The following is an 18,989-nucleotide window of genomic DNA, read 5'->3' as shown; positions in this document are numbered from 1 at the left end:
GGCGTAAAGCGCAGCGCGACGGATGGGTTAACGCGCGCCCCCGTTATTCGCTAAAACGATCATTCGCTCAAATGTCGCCGTTCGCTAAAATGTCATTCGCTCTTGTGATATGGACCCGGCCTTTAGGGAGGCAATCCTCCCCCATCCGCTTTGACCCCCACCCCCGCACCCCCCGTCTCCCAAAGAGTTCCGCCGCTACTGATGAACCTTGAGCGAGTAGTCTCTGCATCGGGGAAAAAAGAAGAAAAACAGCCTTGCATAACACCATTCGCGCACAATTAATAATACTGGTAAAAGCAAGCGATCTACAGACAATAACAAGCTTTCTGAACGCAGGAAATAAGCTAGCCCTAACGAACAAAGAAACAAACTTACTTCGGTTCTCGTACCATGATCTTCGCTGTTGAGCCGATTTGACGAAGTTCCACTTCTCACAGTCGCTTCCGTCTTTTTCGGACATGTTTGAAACTAAGGCAAACTCCACGCATCACGACTAATCGGGAAATTTAACCGTTATCCGGTCGCGAACGCAGGCATTCAAACGCACACGGCCGATACGGCCGGCAAACCGTGCGAAACATAGGCTGTTGATTCGATGAGATTGTTTTCGTATCTTCAAAACGTTTCAAATAAAAGGATAAGCAAACCGCATTATAAAACTCATATAAGACACAGCAATAATAAATTATTGCAGACGTCATTATTGCCATCATATTATTATGAATAAGTCCTGCATATGTAGAAAATATTAAATACGAAAGTAAGTACAACGGTTCGAAACGACTTCAGTAGACATGTATCTTTCCAGAAAACACCCTTGGATAACCGGGCAACTTTAGCTTAGTTTGCTAACGCGCTTTCTTGTAGAGCGTGCGGACGTTGGTTCGAATCCCGGAAAACACTCTTTTCTTGTGTTTTTTTTTGTATTGGTTTTCATTATTTTAAATCTTTTTTTTACCTTTTGTATTAGTTTTTATTACTTTAAATATTTTTTTCTCGCCTACTTGTGTTAGTTTTTGTTATTTCTAATTTTTTTTCTCGCCTTTTTGCATTAGTTTTTATTATTTAAAATATTGTTTCTCACCTTCTTGTATTAGTTTTTATATTTTTTAATATTGTTTTCTCACCTTTCTGTATTAAATTTTTTTATTTTAAATATTTTCTATATTTTTGCAGTCGTCGGCACCGTTCTTTAGGGTAATAATCACGGACAAGGTGAAAACAAAAAGTGCGAGCCTAAGTTTGAATTGTTGCAAAGCACAAACCGTGGCCCTCTTGTTTTGCCGGGATAATTCATAACCGTAGGCAAACAGTACAAGCCCTTTCAAAGAAGAAAGAAATGTAATAATAATGAGCATATTGCGAGCAAAATCGGAAAATGTGTAAGTGGTAAAACTGCCACAGTAATGCAGCTGAAGTTTGTCTGAAAGCGGCCATCTTCACCCGCTGTCGAATCAAAAATACCGTCATTTTAAGGCAGTAATTTAGCTGAGCTCATAGCGCGCTACGTATTAATTAAGCACATCTCTTAATATTCTGACTTCCGGAAAGTAGTATTTAATTTCTTCTCGTAGATCAGTGCTATCCCCCGCGTGCCGCCAGGTTTTATTTATACAGGTTGCGCTCCGCAGTTTTACTTTTTTTATTAGGCCTAGACACGTTTTTATTCCTGAGGTTCAAGTGCATCACGGATAATTAAACTATCTTTCAGAAACGGCATCGTTAAACGTTGTAACAATTATTTTTCGTAGCGTCAAGGGGTCACATTCACAAACCCGGCAGTGTGAACATCCACAATGCAGGGGTGTTTCTCGCTTTTTTGCGTTAAAGAAATAAGTTTTTATATTCGCGATCCTCTGGAGCGGTACGTCGTACAACATAATTTATCAAAGCAACAGATATCGTTTGGCTATGGGAACGTTCGAAATATTTCTGTTAGATAATCGTAACTACCACAGAAAGCAGTTGATTCCTGTCTGAAGTAGCATATTTTCGCACTCAATTTCGTAGCGTCATAAGCAATAAACACATCTCTTACTTTTCTAGTCTCTGGAAAGTAATGTTTATTATTGTTTTTGTAACTCAAAGCGCGTGCTCAATCATGCCACGTTTTTTTTTTCTTCATTTTTAGGCTCCGTTATACCGTTTTTAGTTTTTATCAGGGCCAAACGCCTGCGTATACCACCGGACCCTAAGTATAGTACATCAAATTAAACTAGCTTCCTGAAAAAAGTGATGTTCAGCGTTGTAAAATTTATTTTTCGTGGCGTAGGCGGTCACATTCTCAAATCCTCTGCAGCTAATTTTCTTCACTGTATTGTTTTTTCTTGCGTTTTCGCGATAAAACACGTCAGCCTTGCCATGCTGGGATAAAATACCCTAGCGTCGGCAGTCATTTAGGAAGGATTGATCAACGCAAACATTTCCACTCGCTATCCATGAATTGCCACAGTTTGTCAGAATCTCAATGACTTGACTTCATAGTGAAAAGGACGAAAAAAAAACAAAAAACGATGCCGGTCAGTAAACGGATCTTCCATGACGGGGCTCGCCAGCTTGAACACCAAAGCGCCGATGCCGGCCAGTCGTTGAACTTCCATGTGAATACTGGCCATCAAAGGATATATTAGCTTTCACTTCACAAAATAATTTTTAATTTTTGTGATTGTTTTCTGTTCAGATAAACTCTGGATCACGGTTAATATGAAACATACACTTAACGCCAATGTCAAACCGGTCACATTGTTTTTTTCTTTCTGTGTTGTCTCAAAATCGTTACCAGCGACGTTTCAGACTAAATGAATACTATGTTTTCTTTTCCGCCAGCTCTGCATGACAGTCAATTTACCTCGTTTCTTCATATTGGCTACTGCATGTCAGGAACATTGGTGGTTTTGATAGAACCGAATTGGATGGACATCTGAGAATTCTAACTTATTAGTTATTACACTGAAGGCGACACGTACTGACACATGTAGCGATGTAGGAGCGTCATAGATTTAGAAATAGACTTTTTTTATTATAAGCACGACTACTGATTCCAACCAAGTATCCTTAATCCTAAAGTTAGATTGAACGGAAATCGTATTACCAGATGCACCACTCGCTGAAAGTAACTCTGTCAAATTGCCACAATATTTCAAGATCCGTCCTCCAAGTCATACATGAGAATTTTTTTTTATTTTTTATTTTTCGGCTAATATTGATTAAAACCAGTTACCGGTAAATACTTTACGGTTACGCTTACGGTTACGTGTTTTTTTTTTTAATTTCAAATAACAATTTTGTTTCTGTTACGGTTACTGAAAATTTTCGTTCCTAAATGGTTTTCGGTTTCGGTTACGGTTTAAATCCCTGCTTTGCGTACCTAAATTGATAAAAGCCCCTAAAATTTCCTGCATGTGCACCATAATAGAATGTTCAGCATGCAGGCATAAACAAAAATTCTAGATGGAATCAGATGGTGATGACTTGCACAAAAATCGCCGTGATGTCTCCTTTTTGGCACCGCATATCAGCTGGCTGTCTTCTGCGGTCTGAGCTTTGATCGACGCAGCAGCCCGTACGTACGGTATCGGGATGGATTGTTTGCAACTTGATATTTCAACCATACGCTTGAAAGTCTTCGGCATCAGGCGGCTGATCCGATTTTCTTTGGAACAAGATATGGCAAAGCATGGTTTGTGCAAAGCAGATATTTTCAGTCTAGACTTTGTCGAATTTGTTTTTTAACCGAATTTGACAAAAAATGGTTTGTTCGAACCGCATATTGTGTGTCTGGAATTCCTTCAATTGTACTTTGAACCGGACTCCAAAAATCACGGTTTGATCGAACCATTTAGGAAAATCACGGTTTGTGTGAACCGGAATTTGACTGTCTGGAATTCCTTCAATTTGACTTTGAAGCGGATTGGGAAAATCACGGTTTGTGCGAACTGGAATCTGTCTGTCCGGAATTCCTCCAATTTGACTTTGAACCGGATTAGGAAATTCACGGTTAGAGCGAACCGGAATTTGCGTGTCCGGAATTCCTCCACTTTGACTTTGAACCGGATTAGGAAAATCACGGTATGAGCGAACCGGAATTCGCCTCTCCGGAATTCCTCCAATTTGACTTTGAACCGGTTATGAAAATTCACGGTTTGTGCGAACCGGAAGCCACCTCTCCGGTGTGACTCCGGTTTGATCTTGGTCCGGATTTCACTTTCCGGACTGATTTCAAACCGTTATTTTTGCTAGGGTGCTGAGGACAAGATTACGTTTCTTGCAATATCGCCGACTTTCAGCTCCTCACGAGTAAATGCCTCTCTTGGGGGCTCCGTTGCCGCAAGGGCCCGTTTTCTGCCTCTCGGCACTTCGCTGTATTCGGCTTAATATGGTACAATGGGAAAATCCTCGGTTTTTACTATATTCTCAAACAGGCTCATTGCTTCGTATATCGTAGCTTGAAATTTTTATATATTACATTATGCGGTCAGAATAACTGTCGTTAAACACCGTTGACTCGCTGTAGTAGTCCTGCCAACAAGGCCGTGATTTTCAACGTTAGCCATTAGGGCCGTACTTCCTGACAACAGAGTATATCAGCATTACGGGCAACGCTGCGCAGGTGGCGTCACAGCTCAACTTCCTTTCCACAAACGCCATTCGCGGTTTCAGTGCTCGAGGGAGTCGCTTCGTTGTGCACTTCCACGAAAGTTAAGGTACGTTTATACTCCAACTTAACGTCGACGGGTGTGGCGTAGCGCAGCGCACACAGATGCTGATTGGTCGCAGAAATCGAGTTCCTGGTTGCCGGCCAATGAAAGGTGCACGTTCTCCGCTACGCTGCGTTCACTGCGCTCAACGTCGGAGTATAAACAGCCCTTAAATCCGACGCTAACTTTCGCAGTATCGGAATCCCATTGTAAGGCCCGTTTCGTTTAGAGCAGACGTCATCGGAGTGCACGGCGTGCTTTCTTTCCTCCCATGCTCTCACACATTCGGCGTTACATTCTGTTTCACATTAGGCCCGACCCTATCCGGAGCGCAAGTTTGTCTGCTTCTTTTTGCAGGGGTTGTGGTGACGCCAGAACGCCGAGCTCTGATTGGCTCTGGTTGAAGGATAGGGGGTAGACCTCAAAGCGAGCTGCCTCGAGGTCTACTCATTATCCTTCATTCAGAACCAATCAGAGGTCGGCGTTCTGACGTCACCACAACCCCTGCAAAAAGAAGCAGACGAACTAGCGCTCTGCATAGCCTGGGCCAATCAAGCAGCTAAACCAATCGCGCACAGAAGAATATAAAGAAAGCGGAAAAATGGCGGCGCATTTTCTGTGCTCGATTGGTTTTAGCGGGTGATAGCACAAAGACGACGTGCGCTGTGACGGGGCACTTTTAGCGCTAATTATAATCGGTTGGCTCCGCAGGATCGCAGCGTCGACTCGGTCGAACTTGAAACGAAATGAAGCATAGCATACCGAGCCTTTCGGTCGGGCAATAACAACACCTTCAGTGCGAAAAGGCACATGGCTCGCCAACGATAGAATTCGGCAGACACCCAAAACACGCGTCCCTGAAGTCACTCAACTGCGGTGGCGCTGTTGTCGGCACCGCACGTGCGCAGGCAGACGCTTTCCCGCGAATTTGCTTTCTGCACACGCGCAGTGGGTAAACAAACGCTGACTTGCTCGTAAGCAGCGTGTCGGTCTATGCGGGCCGAAACCGAGGGAGAGGAGGAGGCGCACGCGACCGCTGACGTCAGAACAGCGAGCTCCGGTTGAAATGACTGGTGGGCAGGCGTAAAGCTAGATGCCTTTTTCTCCAACCACTCTTCGAGTGATAATCACCTAGTCACCCACTAATCACTCCAACCAGAGAATGATGTTCTGATGTCCCCTCCTTCTTTCCTTTTTCTCTCTCTCTCAATTTCTACTCGGAGAATATAGCGCACGATGCATTCTTTGCCTCGCTTCAAGTTTTGTTCTTCCTGCGTCCCCCCAGGGCAAATACGTGCAACTCCAGGACCTCGGCGGCGTGTACGCGTACGCGGTGAACGACGACGACTCCCGGGCCGTGTGTGGCCAGGGCCACTTCCCACTGCTGCACTCCCTGCACGAGGGCATCACCGGGGTGGCCCACGGCGGTCCGCTCGAGTACGTCGAGACCAACACAGAAACCAAGATCGTTCGCATCGTAGACCAGCAGGGCAACAACCTGCACGTCGACGGCCTCAACTCGTACAGCGTCGCGGGCTTCACCTGCACGCGCCCCGGGCACTTCCGCGACCCCAAGGACTGCACCAAGTTCTTCCGCTGCGTCAAGTACGACAGCCGGGTGCATGACTACACCGTCTTCCTCTTCGACTGTCCGGCGGGACTGGTCTTCGACGACCGCATCGAGGTCTGCAACTGGCCCTCCTGGTCGGAACAGTGCCACGGCTCCGGGGAGCTGTCCACGACGCCCCGGTCGGCCTTCCACTGCCCGGGAGTCGGCTACTACCAAGACCCGGAGAACTGCCGCTGGTTCTACTTCTGCGACGACACGTACGAGAACGGGACGCTCACGGCGTTCGACATGCGCTGCCCCCACGGCCTCGGATTCGACCCGACCACTTTCAGGTAGGCTTAGCTGCACGGGGTAAGTGACCGTAAAGTGCATGCGGGAATCTGGCGTCTATGCTCTCTAACAGCGCCAAAGACGCGCGCGAGGCCTCTTTCGCCACTCGTGGTAAACACTCAATATCTTCTCCTGCGTGTATTGACTAGCTACTATGTTCGTGTCGTAATTTTGCGCTGAAAATCGTGTAAATAAATCTCTGTGCACTTAACTCAAACAGATATTCAATGTATTAACTCAAGAATTTTACCAAGATGGTTTTATGAAGCTTTTCTTTCGGAACTTCAATATTGCTAGTGTGATTAAATTAAATGTTTAATGAAAGCAAAGATATACATTGCAAAATTGTATGTTTCTTAATAACATGTCTCAAAGAACGGGAGAAAACACCTCCTACTACCATTAACAATGCCCCGCGGTGTATTTACGCAGGCGCAGCTATATACATATGCGAACGTTGCCTAATATTTCCGTTTGTCTGTACTGCTTCACATAAATAGGCAGTACCCAAATTTGTCAAGACGCTTTGTGACCTGCTTTCGTGGTGCCGAGAAGCCAGAACAAGGAGAAAGAAAAAAACACGGCAAGATGGCACGGAAGCATACCGTGCCACTTTTTTTGTGTCTTTCATATTGATCTTCAAAACAGTTTCTACGTCGTTGCATTTGTTTCTACACTATTTCTTATACTTGAAGCCGCTTGGCTAGACATTCGAGACTTGAGTAATGGCAGCATTTGAAGTAATGAGCCTCAACCAACTTTTCGAGAGCAGCATGCTTACTTCAACGTGACCTCATTACAGACATGCAGGCTAATCTCCCTTTCCCACATTTCAGCTGCAACTACCGTGCGGTCACTCCCGGCTGCAAGGACTACGCCGGCGTCGTCCAGCAGGCGCTCTTCGGGCCGTCCCTATTCAGCCCCGGGGAGTTCTACAACAGACCAGGCGGGGCTCGGGCCATCCACGGTGGAGTCCCCGTGGCCTACAACGCCCTCGTGCAGAGGCCACAGCCGGTAGGCCTCCACGGAGTCACGCTCCCGACGGGCGTGCTCCCGGCGGAACTCCAGATCCGGGGTCCGGGCCGCGGCTTCCACCCGCTCGCCCAACGGCCCAACTTCCACCCGCAGTCGCACGTTCAAACCAGGGAAATCCAGCACTTCCTTCAAGACGGAGACCTAGACCTGCATTCCCTCCAACTTCAGCAGCAGGTGCCTGAAATCCAGATCGAGGCCCGCGTAATCCAGGACCAGTCCGGACAGGACAGGACGCAGGGCTTGTTCCCGCAATCAGACGTCGCGGGGTACTCTGGTTATGCGGGACGCGGCTTCTACGACCCGACGCAGCTCTACCAACCACAGGTATTCCATCAGACTCATCCCCCGACGCCCTCTTATTACAGCTTCAGAAGCAGACAGCCGCACACCGCGAGAGTAACGTCAACTCAGGCCCACTTCCTGCAGCAATCCGGCAATCCCTACTACGGCCAATCCGGACTCTACCAAGCTGCGTCTCCACAATACGCTCCGGCGAGGTACCAGCTGCAGGCGCAGGTGTCCCAGGGGAACTACAAGTACCCGTCGCTCTCTCTACCAACTCCACCTTCCCCGCCGCCCAAGTTCCAAGTACCAGGAGTGCAGTACGGCCCGCCCGACCTGCACCGCAATTTCGATCACACCCTGTCGAACCTGTACAGGCACCAAATCGGCCAGGGTGCCAGTGCCGCGTACGTTCCGGGACCGCCTCAGCTGCCACCCGCGTACAGGCCGCAGTATGAGACACCCAGGTTCACGTTCCAGGACCAGCAGGCACGACTGCGACCTGGTTCGGGGCCAAACAATTTCATGCGCTTCAACCCAGCCACCTCCTTCTACGGCGGTCTCGCGGGCACGTACGAACGCAAGGCTTTCTCGCCTCCCTTGGTTCGTCCGTCAACCCACGCTCGCTACGACAACTTCCCGTCTTTGGGTGCGTACACACAAGGCCTCCAGTCGCAAGGGTACGGGGTTCCCAAGTCCGATATCGGTGGCAATCCCTTCCTGTTCGACCGCTTTAATCCGTTCTCCGCCAAGAACGGGTACAATCTGGCGTCAGCCGTCATGACGCAGCGGCCCGACGGCTACACGAACGTCTACCTCTACAACCCCCTTTCTTACATGAGCAGCATGTATCGGGACGGCATGACCATGTTTGGGCCTCGCTTCATTTACGGCGGAGGCCAGGGCGGAGGCCAAGGCGGAGGCCAGTATCCACCGCCACCCCAGCCGAAACCTCCGGTGTTCAGCGTACCTCCGCTCTCGCGACCACCAGCCGCGCCAAGGGCTCCAGACGTAGCGTCAGCGGGAAGACCGCAGCCACCGGCGCAACGTTACGGCGACCCACCACCACCTCCCGACGGAGATGCGGGAGAGGAACTCTTGTCGCTCGACGACCTATCACAGTTCAGGCGTCAACCTGCGTCCTACGATGACACTCAGTCTTTCGCTCAACCAACGCAGCCACGGGCACCGGAGGCACCTACGTACCCGCAACAACAAGCACTGCTACCGCCGAAATCGCAACAAGTACAGCCACAGCAGCAGCCGGCAATCACTTCGTTCACTCCAAAACCCTCCCTACAACCATATCCCCAGCAAAAACAAGAGCCGCCGGCGCCTCAAGGACCCCTCTATGCAGGACAATACCGGCCACCCGCTCAAACAGTGCCGTCTCCTCCGCCTGCGGCCCCTACGTTTGCCCCTCCTACCGCACCCATCAAGACGCCCCAGCCCGCTTCGCCTGTGGTACCTCCTATTCAACAACAAACGCTCCTGACCTCGACCCCACAACCCGCACAACCAGCCCCCCCTGCACCGCCTACCTCGGCCCCCGTTGCATCCAAACCACTCGTCGCGGCTCCTGTGGTTACCCAGCAAGACACCGGCACGAGTCGGCCCTCCTCCTCGAGCGCGATCCAGAAGACGCCGTCGAAGTACGCCATCAACCAGCTTGTTGTCGACGAGCCCGACCCCCTCGTCACGAACATCAAGGCCATCGCACATCCTGGCCCGCTTCGAGAACCCTCGCAGTCCATTCTCCAAGACCTCAACAAGGTCCTCGCGAGAATGCGTCCTGGTAAATTTGACAGCCCAGTGATCACGCCTCTGGACGATATCATCGAGGAAGAAGACGATGCGGCTGTCAAGCTCGTTGCCACCGCCAAGGGACCGCCGGTTCTGCCACACGCAGGACCCAGGTTCGCTAACAAATACCGTACTCGCCTCGATCGGCCACCGCCGCCCAACAACTACGTCGACAAGGGGTACGCCCAGGCATCTCAGAAGTCGTCTGTGTTCCTCAAAGGAAAGACGCTCGTCAACAGCATCAAAGAGTCCGACACCCTGCCGTCGGACAAGGTCCAAGACCTCAAGGAGAAGGCATCCAGCCAGGTGTCCACGATACCGGAAGTGGCTTGCACCAGGGTGGGTCTCTTCAGGCACCCCGCGGACTGTGGCAGGTTTTACGAGTGCTTCTACGACAAGTGGCTCCAGAAGTTCACCGTGCACGAGTTCGAGTGTCCCATCAAACTTGCCTTCGATGCGTCTGTGTCCGCATGCAGCTCTGAAGGATACGACAAGCTCTGTCGAAGAAAGAAGAGCGCCGCTGCCTAGCCAGCGCCTAGGGTCCTCCGTGATGTCGTCGCCCTCTGATGGCTCTTGCTTTTATGGGAGCTTCACTAGAAGCGCTGTAGGAAGCCGCGCCACGTGGGGGCGTCAAGTCCTGCGTCTGACCCAATAAGATTTAAGTGAAAAAAAGAACCGGCCGGTATGCCTCCACGTACCGCCAGAGTTCTGACAGTGCGCGAAACAATTCAGGCCGCGCCAATGCTGGCATCTCAGTAGTCGCTTGTTTCGTAGCTTGTAGAACAGCTTCCGCGTGCAGTAGTCGCCTGCTGTGAGGAACGACGTACGAACAGATCACTTTAAATAAAACGGCATAGTCGAGATAGGCATCCATTACTGTAACAATGCACTTCGTCTGTCTTGTACGTTTCTGTCCTACATTTTGTCTTTATCAGTCCGTTTATCTTTGTACCAGTAAGTTCAGCAACCGTCTGACGAAGGGTCCTCGTTACAGTTTTGGTAAACTTAGTCATCTACTGAGATGTCGACATGATGTGGCGCTTCATCGCGAACATATAGAAGATAGTAAAAGTATTTTCATTATCAGTTTCCTCAAAAGAATTTAAGAAAAAAATCATTGTAACGTGTGTGCTGCGTGATGTGCCTTTCTCAACAAAAAGTGTGCCAAAACTTTCTGTATGTTCTTCTGAGTAAAAATACACCAACCAAAAAATATCACAACCCCAGAGGTCATTTTCGTAGCATCACACGATAAGACTGTGAAAGTTGCTCCAGAGTTCTGTCTAAAGGCCTTTCGACTGTTTATGACCGGAGAGGCTGATAAAAAACGGCTTCAAGCATCCGGTGACTGTTTACAACCGGTTGCGCTGGTCGGCAACCGACTCCCTTTGCTCGTAAGCTGTGTGCAAACATCGAGCTGTCAGGTAATCTACAGTACAGTCACAGCGATAGCTGCAACAGATCGCGGCAAAATATTGGGCATCGGCATCGCGTTCACGCACCTTGAAGCAACGTTCTTAAAAGTTTTTTTTTTTTTTTTTTTTTAACAGCCTGGTTGGGACACGCGTGTCAAAAAATAAATTTTACGCGAAAAAAAAAATTAGAGCAATATTGACGGCGAGAGATTGATTTGAACTCCTGCGCGCGAAGTCCATGACATCACTGGTCATTCCGGAATGACCATCTCGATCGTGAGGGCGAAGCCGCTCCACTTCTCCTCCACGCGCCCGAAATGCGGAGAAAAAAAAGCCGTTTACAACTTCCTGTAACGCCGAATTGGAGCGCAGCTCTTGAGGAGGAGGAGTGGAGGGTATATTCCTCCTCCTCCCTCGTGATCATGCCTGCTAGTCCTCCTCCCCTCCTGCTCCCCCTCCCTCTCCTTTACCACCTAATCGTCCTTCAAGCTCCTCCCCTCCCCTCGCCTCCGCCTCCTCGTCTCTCCTCCCCCCCTTCTCCACCTTCGTACTGCTTTCCTCCTCGCCGCTGAAGTCATGTGACCCCCTCCCCCCGAGGTCACGTGACCCCCTCGAACCAGACAATGAGGGGAGGAGGAGGAGGGGGAGGAGGAGGAGGGCAGAGGTCCGGGGTGTCACGTGACCTCGAGGGGACAGGATCACATGACCTTGGGCGGGCCGTCACGTGACCGGCGGGGGGAGGGGAGTCACCCCCCGGGGTCACGTGACCTGGGCGGGGGAGGAGGGGGGAGGAGGAGGGGGAGGGGCGACGCCGACGCCGACGCCCCACAGGCTGGAAACGGGTCTTGTGACCCCCTCCCCCCGAGGTCACGTGACCCGCCCGGACCATACTACACAATGAGGGGAGGAGGAGAAGGAGGGGAAGAGGAGGAGGAGGGGAGGAGGAGGAGAGGGAGGGGCGCGGTTACGCCGACGCCGACGCCGACGGCGACGGCGACGCCGACGGCGACGCCGCTCAGGCTGGAAACGGGCCCCTAAGAGCTGCGCTCTAAAAATAAGTGGAAAGGAGGTGACTGCCGACTAAATCGCGTCTCGCGCCGTCAATATTGCTCCAACTTTTTTTTTTTTGCGTAAAATTTATATTTTGACACGCGTGTCCCAACTAGGCTGTTTAAACAAAAAAACTTGTTTTGTTCTTATTTAGGGGCTTTAAGTTGTACTAAAAAGCGGCGCTTGAAATTGGCTCTTCTCAGTGGCCTGCACGCGAGCAGGTACGGGCGGATCTAAAGCCCCTCGATGTGCTTGCGCTTGTCTTGCAAATAGCGTCAAACGCGGAAGCAAATGGCGGCACAGTACTGAAATAGGCGGCCCTTGGAAGCGAATGGCGGCGGAGCACCCGCTCGAGGCACGTGTCTTGAGCGTTTCCACAACAATGGTTTGTAGTACTCGTAGTAAAGAAACGCCTTTCTGGAGGGGCTTTGTGGAGGATAGAACTCCGGCCACCACCAGCGTGAACGCCTCCACGGGCAACGAAGACGAACCGTTTTCGAACGACGCTCTTTTTGCCCCGGCTTTTGCTCAAACTTACGTTTACCATAAAAACCGCAATAGGATCCCTTTCCACCGGAAGCAATGTGCATCCAACGTTCCACCGGTTCCGCCGCTTCTTTCCATTACGAACTTTGATCTAGTCATTAAAAACAAATTGGGGTGTACATATATGTTTTATACAGCCTATAGAACTTAGCCTGCGTCAACGGGCGACTTGTCTCCCAGCTGTGGATGAGAAATTTAGCCAGTGCAGTACAACTGCTAACCCGGGGTCTTTAACGCGCATCACGCAGTATAGGGATACACGACCACACGCCGGTAAGATGCTCATCCAGATCGAAACGGGCAGCGGTGGGGATTGAGCCCAGGATCCTTGTGTTCTGCAGCGCGAGCTTTCGCTCTACGTGCTCCGAGCTGGTGTGCGCAAGCCTAGAGCCACTCGATATGGCAGCGTAGCTGCCAGAGTAGCGCCACGCTTTTCTCCGTGCCGCCTCTCACCGCGATTGGTCACACGCGATACCATAGCGACGAGCTGAGCTGGCTCGGTTTCCGTAGGAACCGAGTGACGACTCGTCACGTGACCTCTCGAGAGCCGTGATGTCATCGGTAAGATGGCAGCGCCCAGAGCTGGTGGATGCGAGTTTGTTCGGTGCGCGGAGTCGTGATGTGCCGCAGCTTGCCGACGATTTAGGGCTTCTTCGTGCTTTCTGACGTAGGTATAACGTGAAGATCTGAAAGAATGATACTTTATACCCTTTCTGTGCAAGATCGCTCTGGATATTAACACCTGTGCGACAGCATCAGTAATATCGCCTTAGTGGTGCTCGGGTTTCCGGATGTGTTTGAGGATCGATAAGACATTTAGCATGAAATTTTCGCATTCTCTTAGCTTTATTTGAACGTTAGAGTGTCTGAGAAACGATGCGAAATCTATGCGTCGCATGTTGGGTCTTGGGGAATTTGTTTTTGCCCCAGGTAACCTCATGATCACAAACTTTTAGCGAGGAAGCTCCTGCGATGTTTACGTTTTGTACTAATCAACCAGGGAACCTGGGTTCAATCCCCGCCCCTGCCCGTTTCGATCTGGATGAGCATCGTACCGGCCTGCGGTTGTGTATCACTACTGCGTGGTGCACGTTAAAGACCTATAGACCCCAGGCTAGCGGTTATAGTGCATTGGCTAAATTGCTCATCTACGGCGAGTGACTCGTCGCAACTTTGAAATGGCTGACCACCTACACGCGTATAAATATTCACGCAACCCCCAAGTATGCTAATCAACAATTTTACGATATGCGCAGCGCAAGTTCGTCTGCTTCTTTTAGTAGGGGTTGTGGTGACGTCAGAACGCCGAGCTCTGATTGGTTCTGAATAAAGAATAGTGGGTAGGTTTCAAGGAAGCTTGCTTTTAGGTCTACCCCCTATCCTTCAATTGGAGCCACTCAGATCTCGGCGTTCTGATGTCACCACAACCCCTGCAAAAAGAAGCAGACGAACTTGCGCTCCACATGGATTTTAGGATAAAATTTTCGCATCTTTCAAGCTTCCTGTGAACGTCTGAATTTGTGAGAATCATAACGAAAGGTATACGGCGCGTGTAGGGCCTAGGGAAAGTTGTTTCAGCCCTAGGTCACCGAATAATCACAGCATTTTTTTAGCGAGGAAGCTTCTTCGATATTTAGCCTTTTTTACTAATCGCCAATTTTACGAATTGGCAGTTCTGAAGATTTTTATATAACTTGCTTTCGTTGCAATAGCTTGCATTTGATCGCAGTGTTTTTTGGTTTGTTTTTCAAGTCAGAAATTGGCGTTTGCTCAAGTAACGTATATGAAGTGTCCTGCTATATAACAATGCATCAACACATACTATTAAACTTAGATGCTCAGAGGTGTGTTCGTCTTTAAAATTAATAAGTTACATACGTATTTATTTCTAACGAGTATAATATTTATTTTCTGTAGCTGGGCCCGTTTTGTGCTCCTTAATGTCAATGCGCTATGACGTTATCATCATGTGTGTATGGTTCTAAATATCCTCTTTACAATGCCTACAAAGGCCAAAATGACGTCAGCCGACCCCAACTCACGCATTGAACACGAAAACTGCGTCGCTCGGATGTATGCTCTCGTAGCGTTCCTTCATACACACACGCGCTTTCGCTTGAGTGGTGACATCTCAGCCATTTCTCCGCCTAATCGTTCTTTTATGCATTTTGAAGCGCGCGCAATCTGGTGTCACTCAGCTCGAGCGCGCAGCCTTGGCTAATGCATAGACGCCATTTTACCGCCCAAGTCACGTACCGAGTGCGCGAGAACGTCACGCGCTAGCACATTCAGGGCAACAATGGATGTCTGCACCCTCAGACAGACAGTCATGTAGGCACCCTATGCTCTCGTCAGCAATCAATTCGTCCATGGATATTTGAATTCGCGTTCCTGGCCAATGAGTGTCCTGACAAAACTTATCACTTCCGAATGCCAAGTTCTACGGTGTGCTTAAAAAGCACGGTGAAAGCTTGGGGTCATCCCACCGGTGCCCTAGCATGCCACGACTGAGTGATTTCACAGTTCTCTTTTGAGTTGAGGATTACAGGTAAGGAAGAAGAAGTTTAAAAATAATTTCGTGGCCCCTTTAACACGGCTATGTGTGCTACACCAGATAAAAATATTGACTTTTTGAATGCCGGTAAACTTCCGAACGACCATTTGGCCTGTCGGCAAGAACACCTCATATCCGGCGTCCATCTCTTGATGGCGTCAACAATTCCCTAGAGACCACCATGCCGTCCTTCTTGGTTGAACCCCGTCGATGTCGCTTCTCACCAGTCGGTGAGAAAATCTCATCTTGAAGGGATGATCGGGTCTTGAAGAAGTATGATGCTAAACATATACTCGCTCGCTATGGGGCAGTCGAGCAGCAGTCATGTCCCGAGCCAATCGTCCTGTCGTGGCCGGCGTAATCGGATTTTGTTCCATCGGAGCGAAGTCCGAAAGTACTAGGACGGTACGTTCGTCCCACGAAGCGACCGCCATCCCGGCGGCTCCGAAAACCACTCTCCTTGTCCGTGCACGCTCATTTTACAGAAGAAACAGGCACCGCTCCTCCAGAGGCCCGTGCCGTACCGCCATGCAAAGCGTCCTTTATGTCTTTTACCACTTTTCAATTAACGAATGGAGATATCAACTAGATAAAGGTTGCCGCCCAGCGTCGCTAGCAGTACGGTTACCATGGCAACCTCCCAGGCCCAAAATGGAGATCCCTGTAGGAGCTTCTGACGTCGTGTATCTAGATAATTTTGCGTCGTGTCGCTACTCTGGCAGCTACGCTGCCATATGGACGCTTTACACACGCGCCAAATTACAGCCGCCATAGCTGACCTTCTCTTGTCTTACCGAGATGCCGAGCAACTGAAACGGTACTTGGCGATCCTCTACAAAGGCGGATGCTTTAGAAAAGGACACACTTGAATCTAATGTGGCATTAACCTGACCTGCGATACTAAAGATGAAGTGAAATAAACGAAATAAGAGGAAGCAAAAACTGAAAGTCAGTTATGGCGGCGTCCATGCACAGCTGCTGCAAAGCGTCTATAGAGTGGCTCTACGCAAGCCCACTCGGCCACCGATCCCCTACCTTGAACTAGTAACGTTGCCGTGGGGTGCGTGCAACAAAAGCGGTCCGAACTAAATAGACATCTGACCGTTTCGTTCCGAACGCTTTTGTTTATAATGCAATTGAATGCAAAGGTGCAAGTGAGCTGGGCAAGAATGACGAAAATAATCCCTGGCGAAGGGGATTAAGAGGGACAAGGAGCAAACAAATATCTCCAACACCGCTAGGTGACTGGTGCGCGACCGAAAAAAATCTCCCTGGTCCGGTTATCGAACCCGGAACCTCTTCATTTCCAGTGGAGCGCTCTACCAACTGAGCTAACCACGGGTTAGACGTCAGTAGAGCAAACAGGTTTTATCAGCTGCCACCAGTCTAACACCAACAAGGGTGAAGCTTGCAATTTTAAGGTTATCACTATAATGCAATTAAATGCAAATGTGCAAGCGAGCTGGGCCAGGATGACGAAAATAATCCCTCGAGAAGAAAACAAGAGGGACAAAGGGCAAACACAAATCTCCAACACAGGTAGGTGACTGGTGTGCGGCCCAAAAAATCCGCCTGGTCCAGTTATCGAACCCGGGACCTCTTCATTACAGGTGGAGCGCTCTACCAACTGAGCTAACCAGGGGTTAGACGTCAAGTCAGTAGAGCAAACAGGTTTTATCAGCTGCCACCAGTCTAACACCAGCAGGGGTGGAAGCTTGCATTTTAAGGCTATGATTATAATCCAATGAAATGCAAAGGTGCAAGCGAGCTGGACAAGAATGGCGAAAATGATTCCTGGAGAAGGGGAGCAAGAGGGACAAAGGGCAACACAAATCTCCAACACCCAACACCGCTAGGTGACCGGTGCGCAACCGAAAAAATCCGCCTGGTCCGACTATCAAACCCGGGACTTTTTTTTTTTTTTTTTTTTTTCCGTAGCGCATGAAAATGCTCGTCTCCTGGCGCGAGCCCTTGGCGTAGCCAGTGCTGCAACGCCATTTTGTTATCGGCTATTTCTTTGTATTTTCTAGAGAGAGCGTGTGCAGTGGGCACCGATTACAACAAACACCCTATATATAAAGCGGGTAGTTAACGCTGTGGCCTGTCTGTCGTAACGCTTCCGGAGCTGTTTGCGAGAGTTTGGTCATACATTGGTTTGAATAGGCGAGCATATCGGGGCCAACAACAGGGCGCGAATCAGCCCCTAGCGGTGGTCGTGTGCTCTAAATATGTGACACGATTAATTTAAGCTGTTTTAGCGTCTCTAGGGTGAAAAGGTTTAGCTTTTGGTGACTGAAAACTTTGCGCATGTGAGGTTTTAGTCACGCCAATATTCAAGTGTAGAATAAACGAACATGCGCTCCAAACCAGGGCCGACTTGCTAGAAACAGCGTCTCAGGTCAGACGGGGAAAGGAAGCACTGCCAAAGCTGCAGCGCACGAGCCGAGCGGGGCTCCGCGTCCCAAGACGCTCGCGCCCCACCCTTTGCACCGTTTTCCTTCAGCCAGTCTCAGCTGAGACGCTGTTCTAGCAAGCCGGCCCCAGACCAAGCTGTCACCGATACTCTATCTGCACAAACATCAGCAGTGCAGACGAAGGCATGGGCACGAGCGCGTGGCTTTGGAAAGTGCCTCCTATGCACGAGTTCTCGTACAAACAAAAACATTTCGCTGAGATAGGCTCACGCACCTGTGCCTTTGTCTTCACTGCAGACATTTGTGAGGTGGAGTAGAGAGGCCGAGATTGAACGCTTCTATTGCACGATTTAAATGTCGTTTGCAATATTGTGACGTCGCGGTCTCCTGATTGGTCGACACTGTGTCGTACCTTTATTTTACTCTCTAACCGCGGGGGGAGTTTTCGGCGCTGGCGGCGGCCTTTGCACCGCCCATTCTCCAAACTCTCCTAATATATGGCTCTGAACGCCTCCACTTCGCACGGAGCGGACCCAGGTTGGATTCCTGGGGTTGGCGAGCGATCTTTTTCGAGGGTCTGGCAACATTGACGACGGACGCCCTACTACACCAACCACAGCATCAACAACGATAACAACTACGCGAGCTATGCCGCTCGTTATAAAGGGTATACAGCCCGTAGCATGCATACATCCTTCAATAATGGACGCCCTTTCCAGTGGGCGGAAGAGCCCGCAACAGCCATCGCTGTAACATGTCTAAAGGATGTGTCATCCCGATGTAGTTTTACAGCGGAGTTGTTCAAGGCTAGTTTCCCCAGTGTCGTGTCCGTCAGCAAACAAATGATGACACGCAACTCTGGACAGCTACCGCCATCTATGAGCGACGGCGGCAACCAGACAACCGTCTTGCCGGTTGTCTGGTTGACGGTTGTCTGGCTTCCCCCGTCGTTTATAGATGGCGGCAACCTTCCGAGCCTTTCCACTCTGGCTTGCCGACTTGCGGCCGGCCATAACTTCACTCCCGCCATAGTACAGCTTCGCTGGTCTTCCTTTTTCGTCAGAGTGGAAAGGCTGAAAGTTTTAATAACGTTCTTGAATATGGAAACAGCTGATCTGACCATTTCGTTTGCGAATATTTGTGGACACCGTGGGCTCCTTCATTTTTGCTCTTTCACGCAGAACCGTTATAATAACGCCCGGTAAAAAGTTAAAGATTTGTTTTACAGAAAAAAAAAAGAAAAGAAAAAAGGCTGTTTGGGAAATTTGCGTCCCGGGCAAAGTTTTAACGGGA

At 49.7% G+C, this 18,989-nt stretch overlaps 1 protein-coding gene across 1 annotated transcript in view; it reads left to right on the top strand.

Moving 5' to 3' along the window:
- LOC8040109 overlaps positions 1–10,935 on the top strand; it is a 30,130-nt gene extending 19,195 nt beyond the window's left edge. The window contains exons 8-10 of the mRNA XM_040503026.2: positions 5,983–6,599; positions 7,434–7,956; positions 8,059–10,935. Of these exons, the coding sequence (XP_040358960.2) occupies positions 5,983–6,599; positions 7,434–7,956; positions 8,059–10,245 (3,327 nt within the window). The 3' untranslated portion in view covers positions 10,246–10,935. The remainder of the gene's footprint in view (positions 1–5,982; positions 6,600–7,433; positions 7,957–8,058) is intronic.
- Positions 10,936–18,989: the final 8,054 nt, after the last annotated feature.

The sequence above is a fragment of the Ixodes scapularis genome, unplaced genomic scaffold (genome assembly GCF_016920785.2).
Source record: "Ixodes scapularis isolate PalLabHiFi unplaced genomic scaffold, ASM1692078v2 PGA_scaffold6__148_contigs__length_123643588, whole genome shotgun sequence".
Classification (NCBI taxonomy): Eukaryota; Metazoa; Arthropoda; class Arachnida; order Ixodida; family Ixodidae; genus Ixodes; species Ixodes scapularis.
Note: the sequence above shows the minus strand (reverse complement) of the source record. Positions and strands in the feature narration are given on the sequence as shown.